The 20667-nt window shown below is 45.6% G+C and overlaps 1 protein-coding gene across 2 annotated transcripts in view; it reads right to left on the bottom strand.

Annotated features, from left to right (window-relative positions):
- The window catches only part of CASR (calcium sensing receptor), a 227488-nt gene that overhangs the window by 91184 nt on the left and 115637 nt on the right, over nucleotides 1-20667 (bottom strand). For both annotated transcript variants that reach the window (XM_030203971.1, XM_030203972.1), the window contains exons 3-4: nucleotides 18223-18529; nucleotides 17139-18020 (exon numbers count right to left, since the gene is read on the bottom strand). In XM_030203971.1, coding sequence (XP_030059831.1) covers nucleotides 17139-18020; nucleotides 18223-18529 — 1189 coding nt within the window. The remainder of the gene's footprint in view (nucleotides 1-17138; nucleotides 18021-18222; nucleotides 18530-20667) is intronic.

Below are 20667 nucleotides of genomic sequence, written 5' to 3'. Positions count from 1 at the left end.
AGGAAGGGTGCATGCAGGGCAGCGCTCCGGGCAGGAAAGAGGGGGCTCTTTCCTGCCCCGAAGAGGTCACTTGACCACCAGGGCAGTAGTAAGGTAAGGGGAGGGGGTGACGGGGAGGGGGAGTGATGGGGTGTGTGACAGGGGGAGGGGAAATGTGACAGTGGGCGGAGCGAGGGCGTGAAAGGGGGCATGGTGGGGTATGTGGTGGGGGCAGGGCATGTGTCCTCCTTTTGGGGGGGACAAAATATGGTAACCCTACTTCCTTCCATCTGAACCCTACCCTTCTGACCCAGGATCTGCTTTGGCAGTTTAGCGTTACCTGCTTTCAGGCAGTTAAACTGTGTCCTCTTAGCGCCACCTGCTGTAAGGTGATTAACCTGCACCTTCAGTGAAGGAATGTTCCTAGTGATAGCTGCTGCTATACCACTCTCTCTCTCACATACCCTCCTCCTCCACTCAACCATACTAGGATGAGCGCTCCCCATACTCTGGGTCACTCTACCTAGAAGTCAGAGGGTAGCACTCACTAGGGTATTCGGGGCTCCCACTGACACCTGAGGACTACCAACCTGTCCTCTGGCCAGACCCAGACACCTATCCCAAACAGGCACTGTGCCCATTACTACCATGTGGACAGGGCACAGTAAGCACAGCAGCCATTGGGACCCATCACACCAGTGGCCTTGCATAATCAGGTCTCTGCCATTCATCTCCCACTCTGGAGCCTTGTCCTAAGGCACTCAACTCAGGAGACAGTCACTTCCCGCAATGATGTCTGTCCTTCTCTCCAGTGCACTGCCATCATCTCCATGAAGTACCTCATTCCACAAGTCAGCAGTCTTAACTGTCGCCTCCACCTCTGGAGTGTCAGACTGAGCATTGGCATTCCTAGCCTGTTCACCACCCTGGGTGGGTCCCCGCTGTGCCCCCCCCCCCCCAGCGCATCACCCCTCGGTGCGTCACCCTTGAAGCACATCACCCCCTCCAAGTGTGTCATCCCCCCACCAGAAGTGCATTACCGACCTTTCCTCCCAGCAAGGGGGTGCGTGGAGCAGGTGTGCGGCTGTCGGCTCTGCCAGTCCCCTGCCATGTAACAGAAAGTAACGTTAGAGGGGGCAGGGGACTGGCAGAGCCACAGCCATGCACATGGTCTGAGCACCAAGTGCATCCCCTTGCTGCCTGCATCCGGGGTGGTCCACTACCACCCCGCCCTTGGTATGCTACTGAGACTGACCATCCTGCTCAGTAACAATCAGATTACAGTCTTCCTGACCTGATACTTCTAGTATCAGCATTGTCATCTGATGTCAAGATTTCAACCCACAGCGCTCTTGAGGCAGCGCAAACTCTGGTCTAGCAATCTGTACTTCTTCCAGTTGCCTTTCCTTCCTCTTTTGGCTGGTCTCTCTCAGCTGTTCCTCCAGTGTTTGCTTATATTCCAGTATAAGCCTTTGCTCGAAACTCCTTTTTGAGCTGGGCCCTCAAACTCTTCACCTCTTGCAATGATTTGGGGCGAAACACCAACACAAAACTCATAAGTTTTCCAATCTCTGAGAACTTCACTGTAATGTCCTTTAGCTGCTTCAAGGTGGCTTCCTCATAGGCCTGCAGCAGCAGCTCACTTAATACACTCACATACTTGGTATATAAAATAATGAGTGGAATGGAACAGGTGGATGTGAAGCGTCTGTTCACGCTTTCCAAAAATACTAGGACTAGGGGGCATGCGATGAAACTATAGTGTAGTAGATTTAAAACAAATCGGAGAAAATATTTCTTCACCCAACGCATAAATAAACTCTGGAATTCATTGCCAGAGAACATGGTGAAGGCGGTTAGCTTAGCAGAGTTTAAAAAGGGGTTAGACGGTTTCCTAAAGGACAAGTCTATAAACCACTACTAAATGGACTGGGGAAAAATCCACAATTCCAGGAATAACATGTATAGAATGTTTGTACGTTTGGGAAGCTTGCCAGGTGCCCTTGGTCTGGATTGGCCGCTGTCGTGGACAGGATGCTGGGCTCAATGGACCCTTGGTCTTTTCTCAGTGTGGCATTACTTATGTACTTATGTTGGTGACTGTTCTCCAGAATTTGGGGACACTGGACTGGCCCTCCTTATCAGTACTGGTCAGTTCACTTGCCACACACCTGGTTTGTCACTGAACCAATTCTGAAACTGCTTGGAGTACTACTAACTACTACAAATCATTTTGTAGCGCCCCTGGCATCTACTCTTCATCTCCAGGGCACTTTGTGCACGAGCCCCCTCAAGTTCTTGGCTGGCCACTGTAAGGCATCAGCCAAGCCCTTCGTGATTCCTGATTGTTCCTCCAGTTGTCTCTTTAAATCTTCCCTTTGGAGAGACATATCCCTGGTGTGAGTCAGGACATGAGCCCTTTGTATCCGCTGCTTTTCTTTTGCTCTCCTCTTGACTTCTCTCAGTTGGTTATCCAGCTGAACCCTTGTCTGAGTAGTCTTCTTGAGCTGGGTAGTCATCTACTTCAACTCTTTTAAGGTCTCTCCCCCCCCCCCCCCCCCCCGGAGACTTTCATCTGGGGTTGCCTCTGCATTCTACTCTCAAGCATTGCCATCTTTTCTTGGTGCTCCCAAGCACTGTCATACTCTATGCACACCTTCTCGTGCATTTCTTTCAGCTGCTGGGTCAATAACCCATTCACTTCTGCCAGCCTAGTACACTCTAGCTGATTTGCCTTTTCTGTCTTGCAGGGCCCCTCCTGGAGGCTCAGCTCTTGCACTTCACTCTGGAGTCACAGGTCAGAGGTAAATAAACATACAAAGTTACTTCTTATAGTTACAAGTTTTCTCTCCCGTGGCCTGCTTCTGAACACTACTACTACTACTACTACTTAACATTTCTAGAGCGCTACTAGGGTTACGCAGCGCTGTACAATTTAACAAAGAGAGACAGTCCCTGCTCAAAGAGCTTACAATCTAATAGACAAGTGAACGGTCGGTCCGATAGGGGCAGTCAAATTGGGGCAGTCTGGATTCACTGAACGGTAAGGGTTAGGTGCCGAACGCAGCATTGAAGAGGTGGGCTTTAAGCAAAGACTTGAAGATGGGCAGGGAGGGGGCTTGGCGTAAGGGTTCAGGAAGGTTGTTCCAAGCATAGGGTGAGGCGAGGCAGAATGAGCGGAGCCTGGAGTTGGCGGTGGTGGAGAAGGGTACTGAGAGGAGGGATTTATCCTGTGAACGGAGGTTACGGGCGGGAACGTAAGGGGAGATGAGGGTAGAGAGGTAGTGAGGGGCAGCAGACTGAGTGCATTTGTAGGTAAGAACACCCACAGTCTTCCTGGAATCCTCACTGTTCCACTTTCCCTGACTTCCCAAATCACACTGTCTACCAGGTTGTAAGACAACCTTATCCCACCTCGATCCTCTTCTGCTCTGTCATTTACGGGGTAGCACTCCTTGCTAAGACCACTGCTCTTCCCAGGTACTTTAGTCCTGCTTGCCACCCTTGGATCCTCTGCACTCGGGCCCATAGGAGCCAAAATGATTGGGGTGCTGAAAATTTTTTTTTCTTGTACAAGTGGTGCATTCCCCCCTCTCCCCCTTCTCCCCCCTCTCCCCCCTCCATTCATATCCAGCAATTCTCCTCTCTTCCCTGCCTTCTCCTCCATTCATATCCAGGAATTCTCCTCTCTCCCCTACCTTCCCCTCTCATCCATGTCCAGTGAATTCTCCTCTCTCCCCCCTGCCCTCCCCTCCCTCCCTCCATGTCCATCAAGTCTCATCTCACCCCTGCCCTCTCTTCCATGTCCAGGAATTTCTCCTCACTCCCCTCCCCTCCATGCCCAGCGATTTCTCCTCTCTCCCCTCCCCTCCATGTCCAGTAACTCGTCCCAAACACCACCTGCCCCTTTTCAGCCCCCCCCTCTCCTCCGAGTTCCAGGCCCCCTCTCCTCCAAGTTCTAGGCCCCCATCTCCTCCCCTTCGAGTTCTAGGCCCCCTCTCCTCCGAGTTCCAGGCCCCCTTTCCTCCAAGTTCCAGGCCCCCTCCTCCGAGTGCCAGTCCCCCCCTCCTCCGAGTGCCAGTCCCAACCCCAGCCTGACCTCTTCTCTCACAACAGTCCTCTGTCCTCGCCTTGCTGTCACCCAGAATTTAAAACTTATCTTTCCTCGGGTCCCGGCAGCAGTGAAAGGCGAGCAGGCTCGGCTTCAGCCTTCCCTTCTCTCTCAGCTCTGGTCCCACCCTCATTTCCTGTTTCCGCGAAGGCGGGACCAGAGCTGAGAGAGAAGGGAAGGCTGAAGCCGAGCCTGCTCGCCTTTCACTGCTGCCGGGACCCGAGGAAAGATAAGTTCTAAATTCTGGGTGACAGCAAGGCGAGGACAGAGGACTGTTGTGAGAGAAGAGGTCAGGCTGGGGTTGGGACTGGCACTCGGAGGAGGGGGGCCTGGAACTCGGAGGGGAGGAGAGGGGGGCCTAGAACTTGGAGGAGAGGGGGGGGCCTGGAACTCAGAGGAGGGGGGGGGCTGAAAAGGGGCAGGTGGTGTTTGGGGCAAGTTACTGGACATGGAGGGGAGAGGAGGGGAGAGAGGAAAAATCGCTGGACATGGAGGGGAGGGGAGAGAGGAGAAATTCCTGGACATGGAAGAGAGGGCAGGGGTGAGACGGAGGACTGTTGAGGGAAAAGAGAGCGGGCAGGTCGGGTGGGTTAAAATATTGGGGGTGCTCGAGCACCCACAGCACCCACGGAGTCAGCGCCTATGCTCGGGCCTCACTTGTTCTATACTCTCTCAGGGCATTTAACCTTCCTTCCATCTGAGTCCTGCCCTTCTGACCCAGGATTTGCTTTGGCAGTTTAGCGCCACCTGCTTTCAGGCAGCTAAACTGCATCCTCTTAGTGCCAACTGTTTTAAGGTGATTAACCTGCACCTTCAGTGAAGGAGTATTCCTATGGACACCGGTTGCTATACCACTCACTCCCTCACACTTTCCAAATTGAACCCTTCAGCACCAATGCTATACCAACAGGGGGTGCTACTGCAGGGGGAAGATTTGATCATGTTTGGTTGACTTTCCAGTATCCTATATACACAGAACTTGAACAGGGGGTCTCTCAAAGACTAAGTCATGAAGACAGCTCAGAATCCCTTCTCATGCCTGTAGCATTAATATAGGACTGAATGTCTATTTTGCTTAGACTGCTGTGGTCCAAAGTCAAGCAGAAGAAAACAACAACGATTCATGAAGGAAATATCCAACTGTTTCTAGAATCAGAATCTCATAATGGCTAGAGTAGAAGCCTGGGTATAACAAAAGAGAGGGAACAAAGTACAAACTAAAGTCCAAACAAAAAAACAGCACCACGGGCCTTTAAAATGGAACAAAGTTCTTTAATGAATGAGCCTTGACCCGACACGGGCCGTGTTTCGGTGACTAGCACCTGCGTCAGGGGTCACAGTGATGACGTGGAAAACTTGGGGAATAACTCGAATATTTTCATCTACAATATTCCTTACCCACGTCTCACGTAGCAAAAGTTATAAAGCACCAAGGCACCTTCACTTTCTGTATCCGGATACAGAAAGTGAAGGTGCCTTGGTGCTTTATAACTTTTGCTATGTGAGACGTGGGGTAAGGAATATTGTAGATGAAAATATTCGAGTTATTCCCCAAGTTTTCCACGTCATCACTGTGACCCCTGACGCAGGTGCTAGTCACCGAAACACGGCCCGTGTCGGGTCAAGGCTCATTCATTAAAGAACTTTGTTCCATTTTAAAGGCCCGTGGTGCTGTTTTTTTGTTTAGAGTAGAAGCCTGTCATGCCTCCTAAAGTGCTTAGTCCCACTTATGTAACCACAAAGTGAGAGCCATGGAAACCAATGTCAACTGAAGGTCAATGGCTTGTACGCAACTGGCTTGGATTATGGGATGAAAATAAGAATGTAAGCGTGGATCTGAAACTGCCTGGCTTCCAGGGTATGTTCAGGTGAAAAAGATACTTAGTGTTTTGGTTTCCTGATTTCCTCTCATTGTATTTTGTATAAAAGCATTCATTTCTTTGGTTACCAGGAATAATATTTTGGTGTTTGGTGTTTTATCTCAAAGCATCATCTCAGTTAATTGCAGTGACTGTTGACATATTAAACCAAGGGCTTCAACTTTGCCAATGTCACCTGTCCTGAAATGTATGTATGTATTTAAGAACTGTTGTATACCACTTTTTCAGTTGGAAAGCCATTCAAAACAGTGCACAATTTGCATACAAGTTACATCAAAATTCAACACAAATACCTTATAAATATGAGCATTGCAGTAGGAAATCCCCCTACCACTCAAACACTAGAATCTTCTTTTTAATCACCCACACAACCAATCCAGAATCTCTGGGTGCCCTCACTAATCATAGAGCTATTTTCCAGTCTAAGCTGAAGAGGTGTACTATAGCACAGTATAGAGGCTGAGATAATAAAAGCTCATGATCTATGATGAGCCATGCAGACCCATATCCTTTAGATTGTAAGCTCTTTGAGCAGGGACTGTCCTTTTATGTTAAATTGTACAGCGCTGCGTAACCCTAGTAGCGCTTTAGAAATGTTAAGTAGTAGTAGTAGTAGTAGAAACAGCAAATTTTGAGGAAATCACATTTATTTATTAAAATACTTTGTCCAACCTGCAGTGTTGCACAGTTCACAGCAGATAACATTAAGAACACACATAATACACACAACTCAGTAACACAAGAAAAGGAAAGGGGCAGTCTGGGGCCTGTGGGTGGGCCTGCAGTTTGGATGAGGTGCTAATTTGGCATCCTGTCTCCTCCCAGATCAGCACATTCATTTTAGCTGTAGGGCCAGTGAGTCTGGTTTCCTGGCCAAACGCAAATACAGGTTATACAAGCTTCCTAAATTATTCAGTTCTATCAATGCAGACAGATGCTTCACAAACAAAGCTGATGTATTTTGGTGCCTACGTTGTGCCACTGTCTTAAAAACAGTAACTACATCATTTTCCCAGGAGTTAATGGAAACAACTCTTGGAAACTAATTCTGTGGGTTGAGAAAGGCTGGAAGTGGTGTTCAAATGTAACACTTAAAGAGATTCAGAGAGGTGATGTATCAGCACTTTATCCCATAATATAAGCCAGTCTGCAGCAGGGGCGTAGCCAGACTTCGGCAGGAGAGGGACCAGAGCCCAAGGTGAGGGGCACATTTTAGCCCCCCCCTGGCACCGCGAACCCCCCGCCACCTTTAACCCCCCAATGCCCCTCCCGACCCCCCTTCCTGCCACCGCCAACCCTCCCCTGAGTCCCCCGCCACCGTCAGGTACCTGTGATGGTGGGGGTCCTCAACCCCCGCCAGCCGAAGTCCTCCTCAGCTGGTCTCCGGGCCGGCGCATTGCTGCAGCAGAAGTGGAAGCCTAGGATTCTGTTTCTTCTATGTCAGTCGTCCTGACGTCCTGCACGTTGAACATGCAGGACGTCAGGACGACTCACACAGAAACAGAATCCTAGGCTTCCACATCAGCTGCAGCAAAGCGCAAGCCCGGAGACCGGCTGAAGAGGACTTCGGCTGGCGGGGGTTGGGGACCACCACCAGCACAGGAACCTGATGGCGGCGGGGGGAAGGGGGGGTCGAAAGGGTAGGCGGGGCCAGGGCTGAATCTGGGGGGCCCCAGGCCCCCGTGACCCCAAGTAGCTACGCCTCTGGTCTGCAGCATGGGACATTCTTTTATAGGTCTTTGGGCTTCCAGGTCAATTGGAACCAGCTGCCATTGGACAACAGCACCATGAAGTTTGAAACTCCCCAAGGTATTTCAACTATTTTGTATTTCTACCAAATCACCTAACATAAGAATCCTTAACCGGGGGGGAATGCGCCAGCTCCTTCAGTAGTTCTCAACCTTTTTCTGTTGTGACACACCTAATGGACAATATTCATGTATGTGGCATGCTGAAAAAAATGCTCCTAAATATTTCATAGTTGACAGTAAATTTAGTATGAATTTGCCTACCATTCAATCCCATATTTAAAAAAAAACCTGTTTGCAACACATCAGTCCCAGATTTCTTGCTTGTCATACAAAACAAATATGCATTCAAATTGTGGTGTCACCTCAGTAATAGCAACAAAATCTGTCTATTGGTAGATACTGTGAAGTAATACAAAACCCTGCAAATATGTAACTGACAAACTATGTAGCAAACAGAACCTATGAACAGCAGACCTGCAACATTTCCAGTTATTAATGAGGGTAATCAGGAAGCAGAAATAAAGGACCATTTGTGGAGAATTCAAGAACCTGACTCTCAGGATCTCTGCCCTCCCCAGATGGTTATTAAAGAGAGAACCTATTAAAGAAAGGCTTGATGTGTATACCAAATTTTTTGTGACCAATCTCCAACTTCTTGGGGACACACTGACACATTGGTTGAGCTGGTTTATATTTTTGAAGGTGCATTAACTATAGAGCCGCCATGCTACAGGAGCTTCTGTCTGGCAGCATGAAGGTAAGTGCTGTGTTTGCAATATTTGGTACATCCACATTTTGAAGATGTTTCATATTATTAAAAAGGACTTATTTTATCAATGTTAAGGACTGTTACTGCACATGACAAATTTTGCGTGAAAGTTTATATTTAGCTCATAGTGTGTATAGATGAGGTTTATGCTTGTATTTTTCCATTACATTGCTGGTTTTAATGGTAAGGCTGAAAAAGGGCCAGATTGCCGCTGGTAGTGTGAAGACTCAGTGAATGAAAAACTTGTCCACCCTCTATAGCGACCAGATTTTCTGGACTGCTGCATGGGTGAGTGAAATTTCTGAGGGTCTGCTTTTTAATCATTCTTTAATTTTTATTTATATATCTAATATAATAAAACGCACCCTCAACGTTCTGAGGACAACGTTCTGAAGTCACTCAGACTCCCAGAACGGTTCGTAAGTTCATGGTGGTGAAGCCACTGAACGACTTGCTGCCCCGCCCTCGTGTCAAACGTCATGACGTCGAGGGCGGAAAACCTAAAGAAAACTGAAAGAAGGGATCACACCTAGCGTGTTTCCCTACTCCTCCCCCTGCCTAGGAAACGCTGGCCACCAACCTCGCGACCCACCTGTGGACAAACTCTGCTGGGAAACCACTTCCAAAGCTCCGAAGTTCAAATGAAGCCCCGCCCACAGAATGTCCGAGGTCCAACACCCCCCCGCGCCACCCCCCCTTGCGCACTGCCCCCCAAACCACCCACCAAAGCTCAGTATTTCAAAAGAAGCCCCCGACCCTCTTCCGTTCACAAGACACGCCCTGAAGTGTGTTTAACTCCGACTCCGCCTTTGCACCGCCCCCTTATGCGCAAGACAAGAACAGGACACGCCCCTCCACCCACTCTTTGTGTCACTGACCCGCCAACCTGACGAATAATGGCTGTGCCTCCGGATTAGCACCATGAGACTGAAAGCAACCGACCCTCTTCTGTTCACAAGACCCGTCCTGAAGTGTGTTTATTCTGAAAAGACAGCACGAAACACAGCTACTCTGACTCCGCCTTTGCACCGCCCCTGCAAGACAAGAACAGGACACGCCCCTCCACCCACTCTTCGTGTCACTGAACCGCCAAGCACCAACCTGACGAACAATGGCTGTGCCTCCGGCAACTCCTGGATTAGTGGCAAGGACAGGAGATGGAGTGGCCCCAAGGAGGTCAGATTGATAACAGGAGAAGGTACAAGCCTATTATATGTCAAAAGTACACCCAAAACAATAGCAAATGAAAGAAGAAAACAAAAAGCTGCACTCTTACAAAAAAAAAAAACTCCAGCCACGCCGAGCCCCCTCCAAGCCCACGATCATCCCCCTCAATCATTAACACACCACCGCCACAGCAATGCTAGCCCCCCCATCACTCTGTCAGACAGACACTCATTCCAGCACCCCTGCTACTGAAACAAAAAAAAAAAAACACCAGCAAAGATAAAAAAAAAAAAACTGCACTCTTACAAACACACAACCCCCCCAGCGATGGTGACCACCCTCCAAGCCCCCCGCCCCTCCCAGTAAAGAAGCATCAACCCTGTCATGCACACACACTGATGCAAGATCCTACTTCCCTACCCACCCCAATCCATTGCAACTGATGCAAGATCCAATCCCCCCCCCCCCCCCCCCCCATTTCACACACACAGTGCTGCAGGACATCAGTACATGGACACACTCTCTGTATCACACACTCAATCACTGACACCCTCCCCAGCAACGTTGACCCCCACCTCTATCACTTTCTCACACAGACACTCATTCCAGCACCCCCCCCCAAAAAGCAAACAATAAAAATTAAAACTGCACTCTTACAAACAGCCAACAGCGATGGAGTCTCAAACTCTCTGTGACACACAATCGCACACGCACTCTCTCTCTCTGACACAGTCACTCTCACAGACATACACACTACGAGGAAAACATGGCTAGCGCCCGTTTCATTTGTTTCGGAAACGGGCCTTTTATACTAGTATATATATATTACACACTGGGAACTCATAAGGTTTTGGTAATATTTGTTTGATTCTTGTTTTACTTGGTTTGTGTATTTTGTGCTTAGTTTGATACCAGTGGACATACGGATTTTTTGTTATAGTCTGGTTTACCATTTTGAATAGATTCACAAATAAATTTCACACAGCTAAATACTAGCTACTACTACTTATCATTTCTATAGCGCTACTAACTCTCCCTTCTCCCTGTCTTTTCATTTAAGTTGTGAATGCTGTGGCATTTAAAGGGCAGTTCTATAATGGGGAAGCTGCGTTTACCCACCACTTGTAGACATAAATGCACAAAATGCCAGCACACTCATGGGTAAGTGTATACTTAACATGTGTAAGTGGCAGCTAAGCCACTAAGTGCTGTTCTGTAAGGGTGTGTGTAAGTGGCACAGTACGTAAATATAAGGGAGCTTTCACATGAGCAGAATAAGGGAAAGGCATGGGCAGCGCTCTCGTTTGCACATGCCCTTGCCGTATTTAAGTGTCCGCCATTACATCAGGTCTATTGCTGGTATAACTGCGAGTGTGTAAATGTAAGGTAGCCAGGGTTGGCCTGACCCTTAGGCCACCTGAGGTGGGGGCCTCAAGTGGCACTCTTCAAGAGTGGCATCTCGGGGGGTGGCTTTGTGGCGTTAAGTACAAAACCTATCATGGATCCAACTTCTCCTTCCTAGGCAGACAACTCTGGAATGCCCTCCCCAGACCTATCCGTTCAATCAGTGAGTATCTCCCCTTCCGGAAATCACTAAAAACCCACCTGTTCAAACAAGCCTACGTAAATTCTAACCCTATGAACCCATCTCCCTAACGCATATCCAGGAGATAAAAACAATGAACCAGACTACAGCTCCCACCAAAATTCCCCATGTCTATCCCGTATCCTATCTCCCTTCTCTTTCATTATTCTAATATACTTCACATATATTTTCTCTAGCAACACTCTGTAACCCCTATTACTATGTAAGCCGCATTGAGCCTGCTTTGAGTGTGTGTGTGTTTGTGTGTGTGTGTGTGTGTGTGGGGGGGGGGGTACAAATGTAATAAATAAATAAATAAATAAACTCGCCATGGTGATGTTCCAAACCTGGAAGCAGCAATGATTCCCATATGTTGCCTTGCCACTGCCGGCACCCGCTTCTTCCCTTTACTGCGGTCACTTCTCTGAAGAAACTTCCTTTTCATCAGAGGCTCAGGCAGCCACAGTAAAAGAAAAAAGTGGGTGCTGGCAGTGGCAGGGCAATGTATGGGAATCGCTGCCACTGCGGCATCTTGGCCCGGAGGGGTAGCATCTTAACCGGGGGGGGGGGGGGGGGCATATGTTAGCTCCACCTCAGACGGCATCTTGCCCTGGAGGTAGCAACCTATAGTGGAATGTGGGTGCTGAGATTTCACTATAGAATCTTGGTGCTCACTATATGAATAAGATTTCACCGAGCAGCATCGGCGTTCTTAAAAGGAGGCGTCCACTTATAGAATTGCCCCTTTAGGGCTAGATTCTATTGGCGCCTAATTGGCACAGAAAAAAACACACACTTAGTGTTATTCCTCTCCTAAAGTTAGGCATGGTTTATAGAATACACGTAGTGCCTGTCCCTGCAACTAAAATTTAGGCGCAACAATTTACACCAACTAAAACCTGGTGTAAATGCCTGCACCTAATTTAGGCATGGATCGGGCACATTCTATATCAGTGTGCGCAATTTTTAGGGATGCCCATGCCCACATGACCATACCTCTTGTATGATCCGTGCATTAGAATTTACGTGCCACTTTACAGAATAAGCTTAGAAAGTTGTGCGCATAAATTCTAATTAGAGCCAATAATTGCTTGCTAGTGGCTAATTATCATCGCTGGTTAGTTTGTTAAGCAATTAAGTTACACGTTTAAATTGGCTATGCAGGCTGATTTGCGCACACCACTTTAGTTGCTGTTTATAGAATTTGGGGCTTAATGCTTTATTTACCTGCTGATAACATTTGTACAGTCATTCAAACAGTCAGTGGATGTGCAATTAGTCTTAACCAAAAGAGTTAAGACTAATTGCACATCCACTGACATTCCAGAAGAAGCTGAAAATTTATTTTTTTTCAGCAAGCATTCCCAAACTGTTAGCTGGAATATCATTATCTATTTGGGTTTAATAACAATAATAAACTATTGACGTGGTTTTAACTACAAATTTGCTTGCTGTGTTGCTGTTAGTAGTAATTCATATTGGCAATATCATTTATTTATTTTACTGTTTGGGTATGTCTTGTTTACTGATGTATTTTATTTTATACCTTGTTTGTTTTAATATGTTTCTTTGGATTAAGCTAGATTTTTGGATATTGCAGGATACAAATGTTCTTAAACAAATAAATAAACTCTTCCTACCACCGGTCCCAAGAGAGGCCTTCACTACCTCTTCTAGGAAGCCATCTCAGGCCTTGTCTTCTTCAACCAGGAGTACTGCATGTGTTGCCAAGAAGGGCAACTGCATTGGGTGTTAAACCAAGGGGTGGCAGAGGGTTTCCGGCATGGGAGCAATTCAAACATGCTGCTTTTGGCCTCTTTGCCATTCTCCCTCTGCCACCAATGTCTGCCCAGGTGTAAACAGGAAGTTGCATCAGAGATGGGGCAGACCGCAGCACAGGGAGAGTACCATGATGGCCGAAGGCAGTATGTTTGAATTGCTCCTGTGCCGGAAACCCTCTGTTTAGAAAAAAAACTTTTTAAGTTAGACAGGACAGGTGAGGGAGACTCAACAGAACATTTGCTAACAGGTAATAGGTAAATGCTTTGTAACCCTGGGGGCGGGTGGAAGGACGGGGGAGAGAGAAAGGAGATACTGGAAGGGGGGTGGGGTGACTAATAGTTTGCAGTGCTGTGCCAGATACCCTAGCACCGGTTCAAAACATGTGACATATAGCGTTAAAGTCCAGGGCAGCCTGGGATAGGAGAAAGGATGAGTGTGTGTGTGCGGGGGGGGGGGGGGGGGGGGGGGGGGAAGGGGCCTCTGAGATCTCAGCCTCTGCTGCTTTTCCTCAGTCCCTCAGCCTCCCCTACTAATCTGTGAGTACCAGCACTGAATATTCATTTAAATACTGGGCCCAATATTTTTATTTGGATTTAAGTGTTTTGGACGGGAAGCCACACAAAACAAAATAAAAAATATCGTTGATGCTTTCCATGTTGTTTGAAGGACTTCATATCCATACTTTTACTTATTTATCTTTAAATGTGACGTATCTCCTATAAAAAATGATTCCCTGTAATTCCCTCTAACCGGATAGATATAGTCGAATACAAAATAATAACACAACATCAAATCATAAAAGAAATAAAATAAAGTAGAACGTACAAAATCAACAATTTAAATTAACAAAATAAATGAGAAAGCATAAAACCAGCATCATACACCCATAGTCTTAACAATAACCAGAAAATACCTGGAGAAACAACCAGGCTTAACCTGCTCATGGAATTTCGGCAAATTTCCCCCTCGTTTACTAAGCTGTGCTAGCGGCTGCCACGTGGCAATGCCGACACAGCCCATTCAAAGTGAATGGGCTGTGTCTGCATTAGACATGGCAGCCACTAGTGTGGCATCGTAAACAGGGGTGATGGTTGTATTCTGAACTCCAATGGTGTTTAAAATAAAACAGTACAAGATTGTGATGTTTTACATGAGGTTGGTTGGCTGATTATATAGGATGAAAGATATGGTCAAGGGCTTTTACAAAGATGAGTATCACAATCTTCTGCAGAGAAAGTGATATCATCTCTTTGACAGTGGCTTTAACCATATGAAAGCACAGACAGTGCTTTGAGTAAAGATTAACAGGCTGATGTTTGACCACCACAGTCGGTGGTCATTTAAATTATAATTGTGTATTGCGCCAATATCTATCTATTAACCAGTGCTGAATATATTTGATGGGCGGCAAGTGCCACCTCGGTCAAGACAGCAATGATATTCAGTCTGTGGAGGAGTGGCCTAGTGGCTAGGGTGGTGGACTTTGGTTCTGAGGAACTGAGTTCAATTCCCACTTCAGGCACAGGCAGCTCCTTGTGACTCTGGGCAACTCACGTAACCCTCCATTGCCCCATGTAAGCCACATTGAGCCTGCCATGAGTGGGAAAGCGCGGGGTACAAATGTAATAAAAATAAATAATTTTAGGTCAGGGAGGGAGGAGCCTGAGTGTTCCTATAAATTATCTGGATAGTAGTGATATTCAGTCCTTTATTTGGTTAGTTAACTGGACAATTTTAGACAATTTTAGAACAGCGAGGGAGGAGTTTGGGCATTCCCATTCAGTAAACAGTGCACTGTTTAAAGAATTAACACTTAGGTGGAGAGGTCGCATATAAATTTAGGCACAGCCATTTTCACCAACAAAAACGTTCAAATGCGTGCCTAAATTTATTCTACAATTACTTGCATAACTCAAAACCATGCTGCGATCTGCCCCAAAACACCCATGACCCTCCCATTTCTGTGCCCCCTTTTTAGGACCACATGAAAATTTTAGTTGTGGATCCCGCACCTAACTTTACATGGGTAAGTCCCAATTAAATCTAATTAGTGCCAATAATTGCTTGTTAAAAAGCTAATTACTGGCACTAATTGGCTCATTATTCTGTTAAATTGTGCGCACAAATTGGGAACATGCCTGAATTTGCATGTGCAATTTTTGACGACCTTTATAGAATCAGGGGGATAATTATTTGGATGACTTCAGGATGACCTTTTTGCAGTTATCTGGAAGCGCCTGAATATAACCACAATTTGGATAATTTATAGGCATGCCCATGCTCCTGTCTCACTCTGTACTGGCACTATCTGAATGAAGGGCAAATCTGTAACTTGGCACCCATATTTACACACCATTTGAATGCTTAAATGTACAGAATACCAGCATTTTCACGGGTAAGTGTATACTTATGTGTATAAATGGCAAAAGAGCATTTAAGTGCTATTTTGTAATGGTGCACCAAGGTTGCCAAGTGCGCGGTTTTCCCTTGGGTGGGTTTTTTTCTGCTGGCTGCGGGCACCTTCCAGCAGTCGCGACTTTTTGAGCCAGTTTTGTTTTTTTGGGCAGCCACTGCTGGTTTCTCTTTCTGGCTTTCTCTACTGTGACTCTATTGGTCAAATTTGGAGCCGGAATGAGGCTTGGTTCCAAATTTGACCCATAGGAGGAGGAGGAGCAGAGCAGCAGCACTCCAGGAGGAGAGAGAGCGTAGCAGCCACGTGGGAAGAGGCAAGGAGGAAGAGCGAACACATTTGCAAGGGTGGGACCCCAGTTGGCCTGTTCGGCAGCTTTGGATGTTTTTGGGCTCCCTTTGGGTACAGGTTGGACTGGGAATTTTTTTTCCCATCTGGCAACCCTGTCAGGTGCACATATGTGGTATAGTGCATAAATGCATTGAGGACATTCAAATGGGAGGGGCATGGGCAGTGCTATTGGTTACACACACACCTGCTGCTTTTACATGACTGCAGTTATGCCAGGTCTATGGCTGGTGTAACTGTGGGTGTATATGTATAAACACGCTGATGCTCTGTTGCAATAATAATTTGATAACAGAATGCAGGCACATTGATGCCATTACAGAATAGGCTCCAGACACCTAAGAGGAGGCTCCCACTTATAAACTGCCCACATGGTGCTGAGGCAGTCTGTAATCATTTTCAGTGGCATTATCCTTACAGTGCCACTGAACATGAATGGATAAGGCCAGGTAGTAGTACTTGTATGGATAACAGGTGCTGTATCAATAAGGGCTATTGAATATCGGGTCTAAATCTTTTTTTCACATTTCTTTTTCATGGCATTTGATAGGGGAAAAAAAAGGCATAAAATGCATGGTGCAGGCTGCCCTTCCTATTTTTGCCTTGAAAAGAAAAAAAAATTGTGAAAACTGTTCCCATTTAGGCTATATTGGAAGCAGTGTGGTCAATCTTATAGACTATAATGGGAGGAATACAGACACTCCCATACAATGACAGCATGATAGCGACAGTCATCTAGCAAGAGATATTTCAACCACTAACTGGAATAAATATATTTAAGAGTAGGGGTTCTGGGATGGAAACAAAAGGTGCACAAGTGAATAATTATGAATAAATGCACAAGGCCACACACAATACAATTATATTCTTTAACTAATATTTTATGAAATAGGGTGGTAAAGAAATATTGTGAGTTAATAAGTGATGTGGAGGACTTACTGAAACATTCAAGGTGGGACTTTGCCCCCTCTATTTACCTCAAATATCTTTAATTATACCAATAATTTTTTGTGATCATCCCAAATATCTTTTTAAGAATAGTTGCTATTTGTCAAAACCTTAGTGGACCAAAAAAGAGAATGCGTTGATCTCTCAATAGTGAGCTGGAAGTAAAATATTGAATGCCAAGGAATGGTTATGATCTAGATTCACAAAAAGCAAATGGACATTTCATGTTCTAGAGAAACTAATCCATGACTTTGTAACCCTGGTAAAGAATTTACTAATATGTATCTCTGACATGGTCCTTTAATTTATCAAAGGGTTGGTTCTGATGTAATTAGTTAAAAAACTGAAAAAAGTTCTGCATAATTCAGACCACAAAGAAGCATGATCCTCTGTGCATTGACAACTTACCTGCCAAGCTTCAACTTTCTTGATGTCTGCACATGACCCATTGGTGAACAGCCCTTTTCCGGGAGTACATGTATATACATCCTGCAGGGCATGGGCAATGGAATACACAGCTAAGTACACATTGTAGGATATCCGCAAATGAGTGAAGTCCAAATATGGAGTTTCCACACTAGTAATATTCTCTTGGCCTGTACATGGAGGGCGGAAAGCTGCTGTGGTATTCCTAGCTTTGTTGACTTCATCATGGTTCTTAAGAAAGGCAGAGGAACCTTGAGGACTCTTGGAATTTCCAACAATCCGGCAGTTAAAAGTCTCCTCCCAAAATTCATTCACAAGACCATTGCTACGTGACAGGGTGGGTTGCACCTTCTGAAGAAATTCACGAAACCCTGGGATTTGCCCTCCCTTCAGAGCGAATCCAATTGTGCCCCCAATCACATGGAAAAATTCTGGCATGGCTATCAAAGAAGAGCTGGCCCATGCCTCACTGGCTAACCAAATTCGCCCAGTAATATTGCGCTGAACTATTTCCTTGATTAAAGGCTCAAGGTCTGGACCACTGGAAAAGACAACAATCACTTTAGCTGTAGAATTCTGAATGACCTCCACCACATGCTGAATATCCTTCTCCTCAGAGTACTGGGAGATGAGTTCGCTGAAGTCAATACAAATATCCCGCTCCTCTGCCTCCTCCCGGAATTTTTCAATCCCTGGCCGACCATAGTCATCATCTGCTGCTATTGTCCCTACCCAGTTCCAACGAAAATATTCAATGATGTCTGCCATTGCAGTAGCCTGGTGTTCATCATTTGGGATGGTGCGAAGGAAAGACTTATACTGGTTCTTGTTGCTCAGAAGTCGACTAGATGAAGCGTAACTGACCTAAAGTAGAGAAAAACAGACCATTAAGAAAGGGGTAAAATGACTCAATTCAAGATTTAAGTGGCAATGCCATATCTCTAACATAACTCAGATTGAGCTAAGAGCAAACTAGTTTTTTGTTTTTACTTTTAAGTCACCTATGTTGAAATGCTTATTTATTCGTAATAATTGTTACGTAGTCCAGAGGAAACATATAGAATACCTGAGGTATGTAAAACAGGCCTAGTAGGTTAGCCACTGCAGTGGATACCCCTGACCCAGTAGCTCCCACCACTGCGATGGTAGATGGGATGTTCTCTGAACAGTTGCAGAAGTCATCTAGGTTCAAGGAGTCAATTTTGTTCTGGGCCACAAAACTAAGGGTGGCCTCCAGGGCCTTGGAAACTGTGTTACAGGTGTCAAATATCTTATATCCCAGTGTTATGTTAGGAAGGAGAGTGGTGGTGTTGTTTATCTCCTCTATGGCAAAGATCATAGCTTGCAACCAACGAAAGCCTCGGAAATTATACCTAAATGAAAACAAAAATGGCATAGTGAAAGAAAGAGTAAAGATATTTAGTGTAAAAGCAGAAAAGTTATTTACATTACTGAAATAACATCTAGTATATTTTGTAAATATTGTATCTACTGATCATTTTGGCCTCGTTGATTTCCACCTGCCCCATTGGCCTTCAAGGTTACTATGGTGCCAGTAACATGTACTTGCCACTAGTGAATACCCCTTAATAATCCTAATCCTGATGAACAAAACTAGCTAAGCAGCAGTCCATGGTCGGGGTCACAGGTCATAGCTCCTTCTGTGAACTGGTATGTGTGTGTGTGTGCACATTGAGTCTGGCCAGTAGATGCTGCTGTTAAGATATGGCTGGCTTTTTCCTAAGGTCTAAAAAAGAAGCAGGAAAATATCCTCCACAAAAGTCCAAATACAAACCGAAGAAGTAGAGGATAACACAAGAACTTTCAAAGGGGAGTTTGGTCAAAAGCGTTCTTGATTAGACACCAGAAGAGACCTGACACGGGGCTGTGTTTTGGCAGAAGAGTCCGCTATTTGAGCAGTACTTTATCACAGGGCATCCTTCCCCTGACGAAGCCCCATTAGGGTCCGTTGGGGAGGCCCTAGTTTGAAGATAAGATAAGTAGTTTTGCTCTTTATGTCCTGGATGTGGATTTATTATTTTTGCATTGAAAAACAATTATAAATTGTACATGATTTGAACACTGAGGGAGGAGGTTGGTGAGAGACCTATGATTGAATTACCGTGACTGTGTATAAGCAATCCTATTGATTAGGCTGTTTGTCACCAGTCTGAGGTCCTTCCCCCCTTCCATCATTTGTTCACTATCCTGCAAATTTAATTATACCCGCTGTTTTTTGCTGTATTAACATCCATCAGCAAATTATTTTGGATTTTATAACTAAAAAGATACAAAATCACTTGACTATGTGATTTCAAATCTAAAATCAAAATCAAGGTAAAAGACTGATTCAAATAAAAAAATCATACAAAATGATTTAAAATCATCATTTCAATTTACTTGATTTGAAATCATACCTAACACTGGCTGAAGCATTCTGTGTGATTGACATCAGCTTTGATATCTGTATAAAGTAAGAGGCTGAATTTTGCGGTAATGAAGGGAGGGTCTCTTCTTGCCCTATCTGCCAGGGAGATGGCCAGTTGTAGCCCGTAGAACTCTATGGGGCCTGTGTTCCTGCTAAGCAGAATCAATGGGAGCTGCCCAAACCCCTCCTTTCTTCCCCTTCCTCAGCAGGTCAGCAGTCTTCCTATTAACTTAGACACCTTGCTTGTTATTCCTAAAAAATGTTGTAAACTATGGAGCTAAAAACTGGAAAGGCCTTCTGGAAGTACAAATGATTAGTATTTAATTTCTGAGGAGAGGCAAATTTGGTGTTCGTGAGAAAATGTTGCAGATGTTACAGATATGGCACAAAAAGGCCTGTATGAGGGGCTGCAGAGCTTGCTGTTTTTATTTGGGGAGTGAGCAGCTATACACACATTGCCCCTGGCTGTTGTCTATTCTCTGTGGATAAATAGAGGGCTTCAGTTTCCAGTACTGTCAGTGTGATACCTTTCTCAAACACTGAGGAGAGAAGTAGCCTGGTGGCTAGTGCAGCAGGCTGAGAGCCAGGAAAACCAAGCTTCAATTCCCACTAGTGTTCCTTGTGACCTTGGGCAAATCACCTAATCTTCTACTGTCTCTGATACAAACTTATCCCCTCCCTCTCCCATATTGAACTTACAGCAGTCAGCATTTTTAAACACTGGCCACCATGGGCAAAATTCAGCATCAGTATCTAGTTAGTGTCTGCACTGAATATCCAGGTTGGATGCCAGCGTTATCCAGAGAGTGATATTATTCAGCCAGATTTAGGCCAGTCTTTTTGCTGTGCTAAATTTACTAGATAGTTTTCTAGTAGCAGTGCTGAAAATTGCTGCTACTTGGATAATTCTGGTCTCCACTCCTCTTCTACCCCCAGTATCATTATCATAATAGTACTGAGGTTATCTATAAAGATGTTGAACGGCACTATCCCAATAGTGCCGCTGAAAAATCTGTCTCACAGGACTACTACCTGGATAAATCCTTTAAAATATTGACATCTTAGATTGTAAATCTTCCAGGG

Source organism: Microcaecilia unicolor, chromosome 5, assembly GCF_901765095.1.
Source record: "Microcaecilia unicolor chromosome 5, aMicUni1.1, whole genome shotgun sequence".
Taxonomy (NCBI): domain Eukaryota; kingdom Metazoa; phylum Chordata; class Amphibia; order Gymnophiona; family Siphonopidae; genus Microcaecilia; species Microcaecilia unicolor.
Note: the sequence above shows the minus strand (reverse complement) of the source record. Positions and strands in the feature narration are given on the sequence as shown.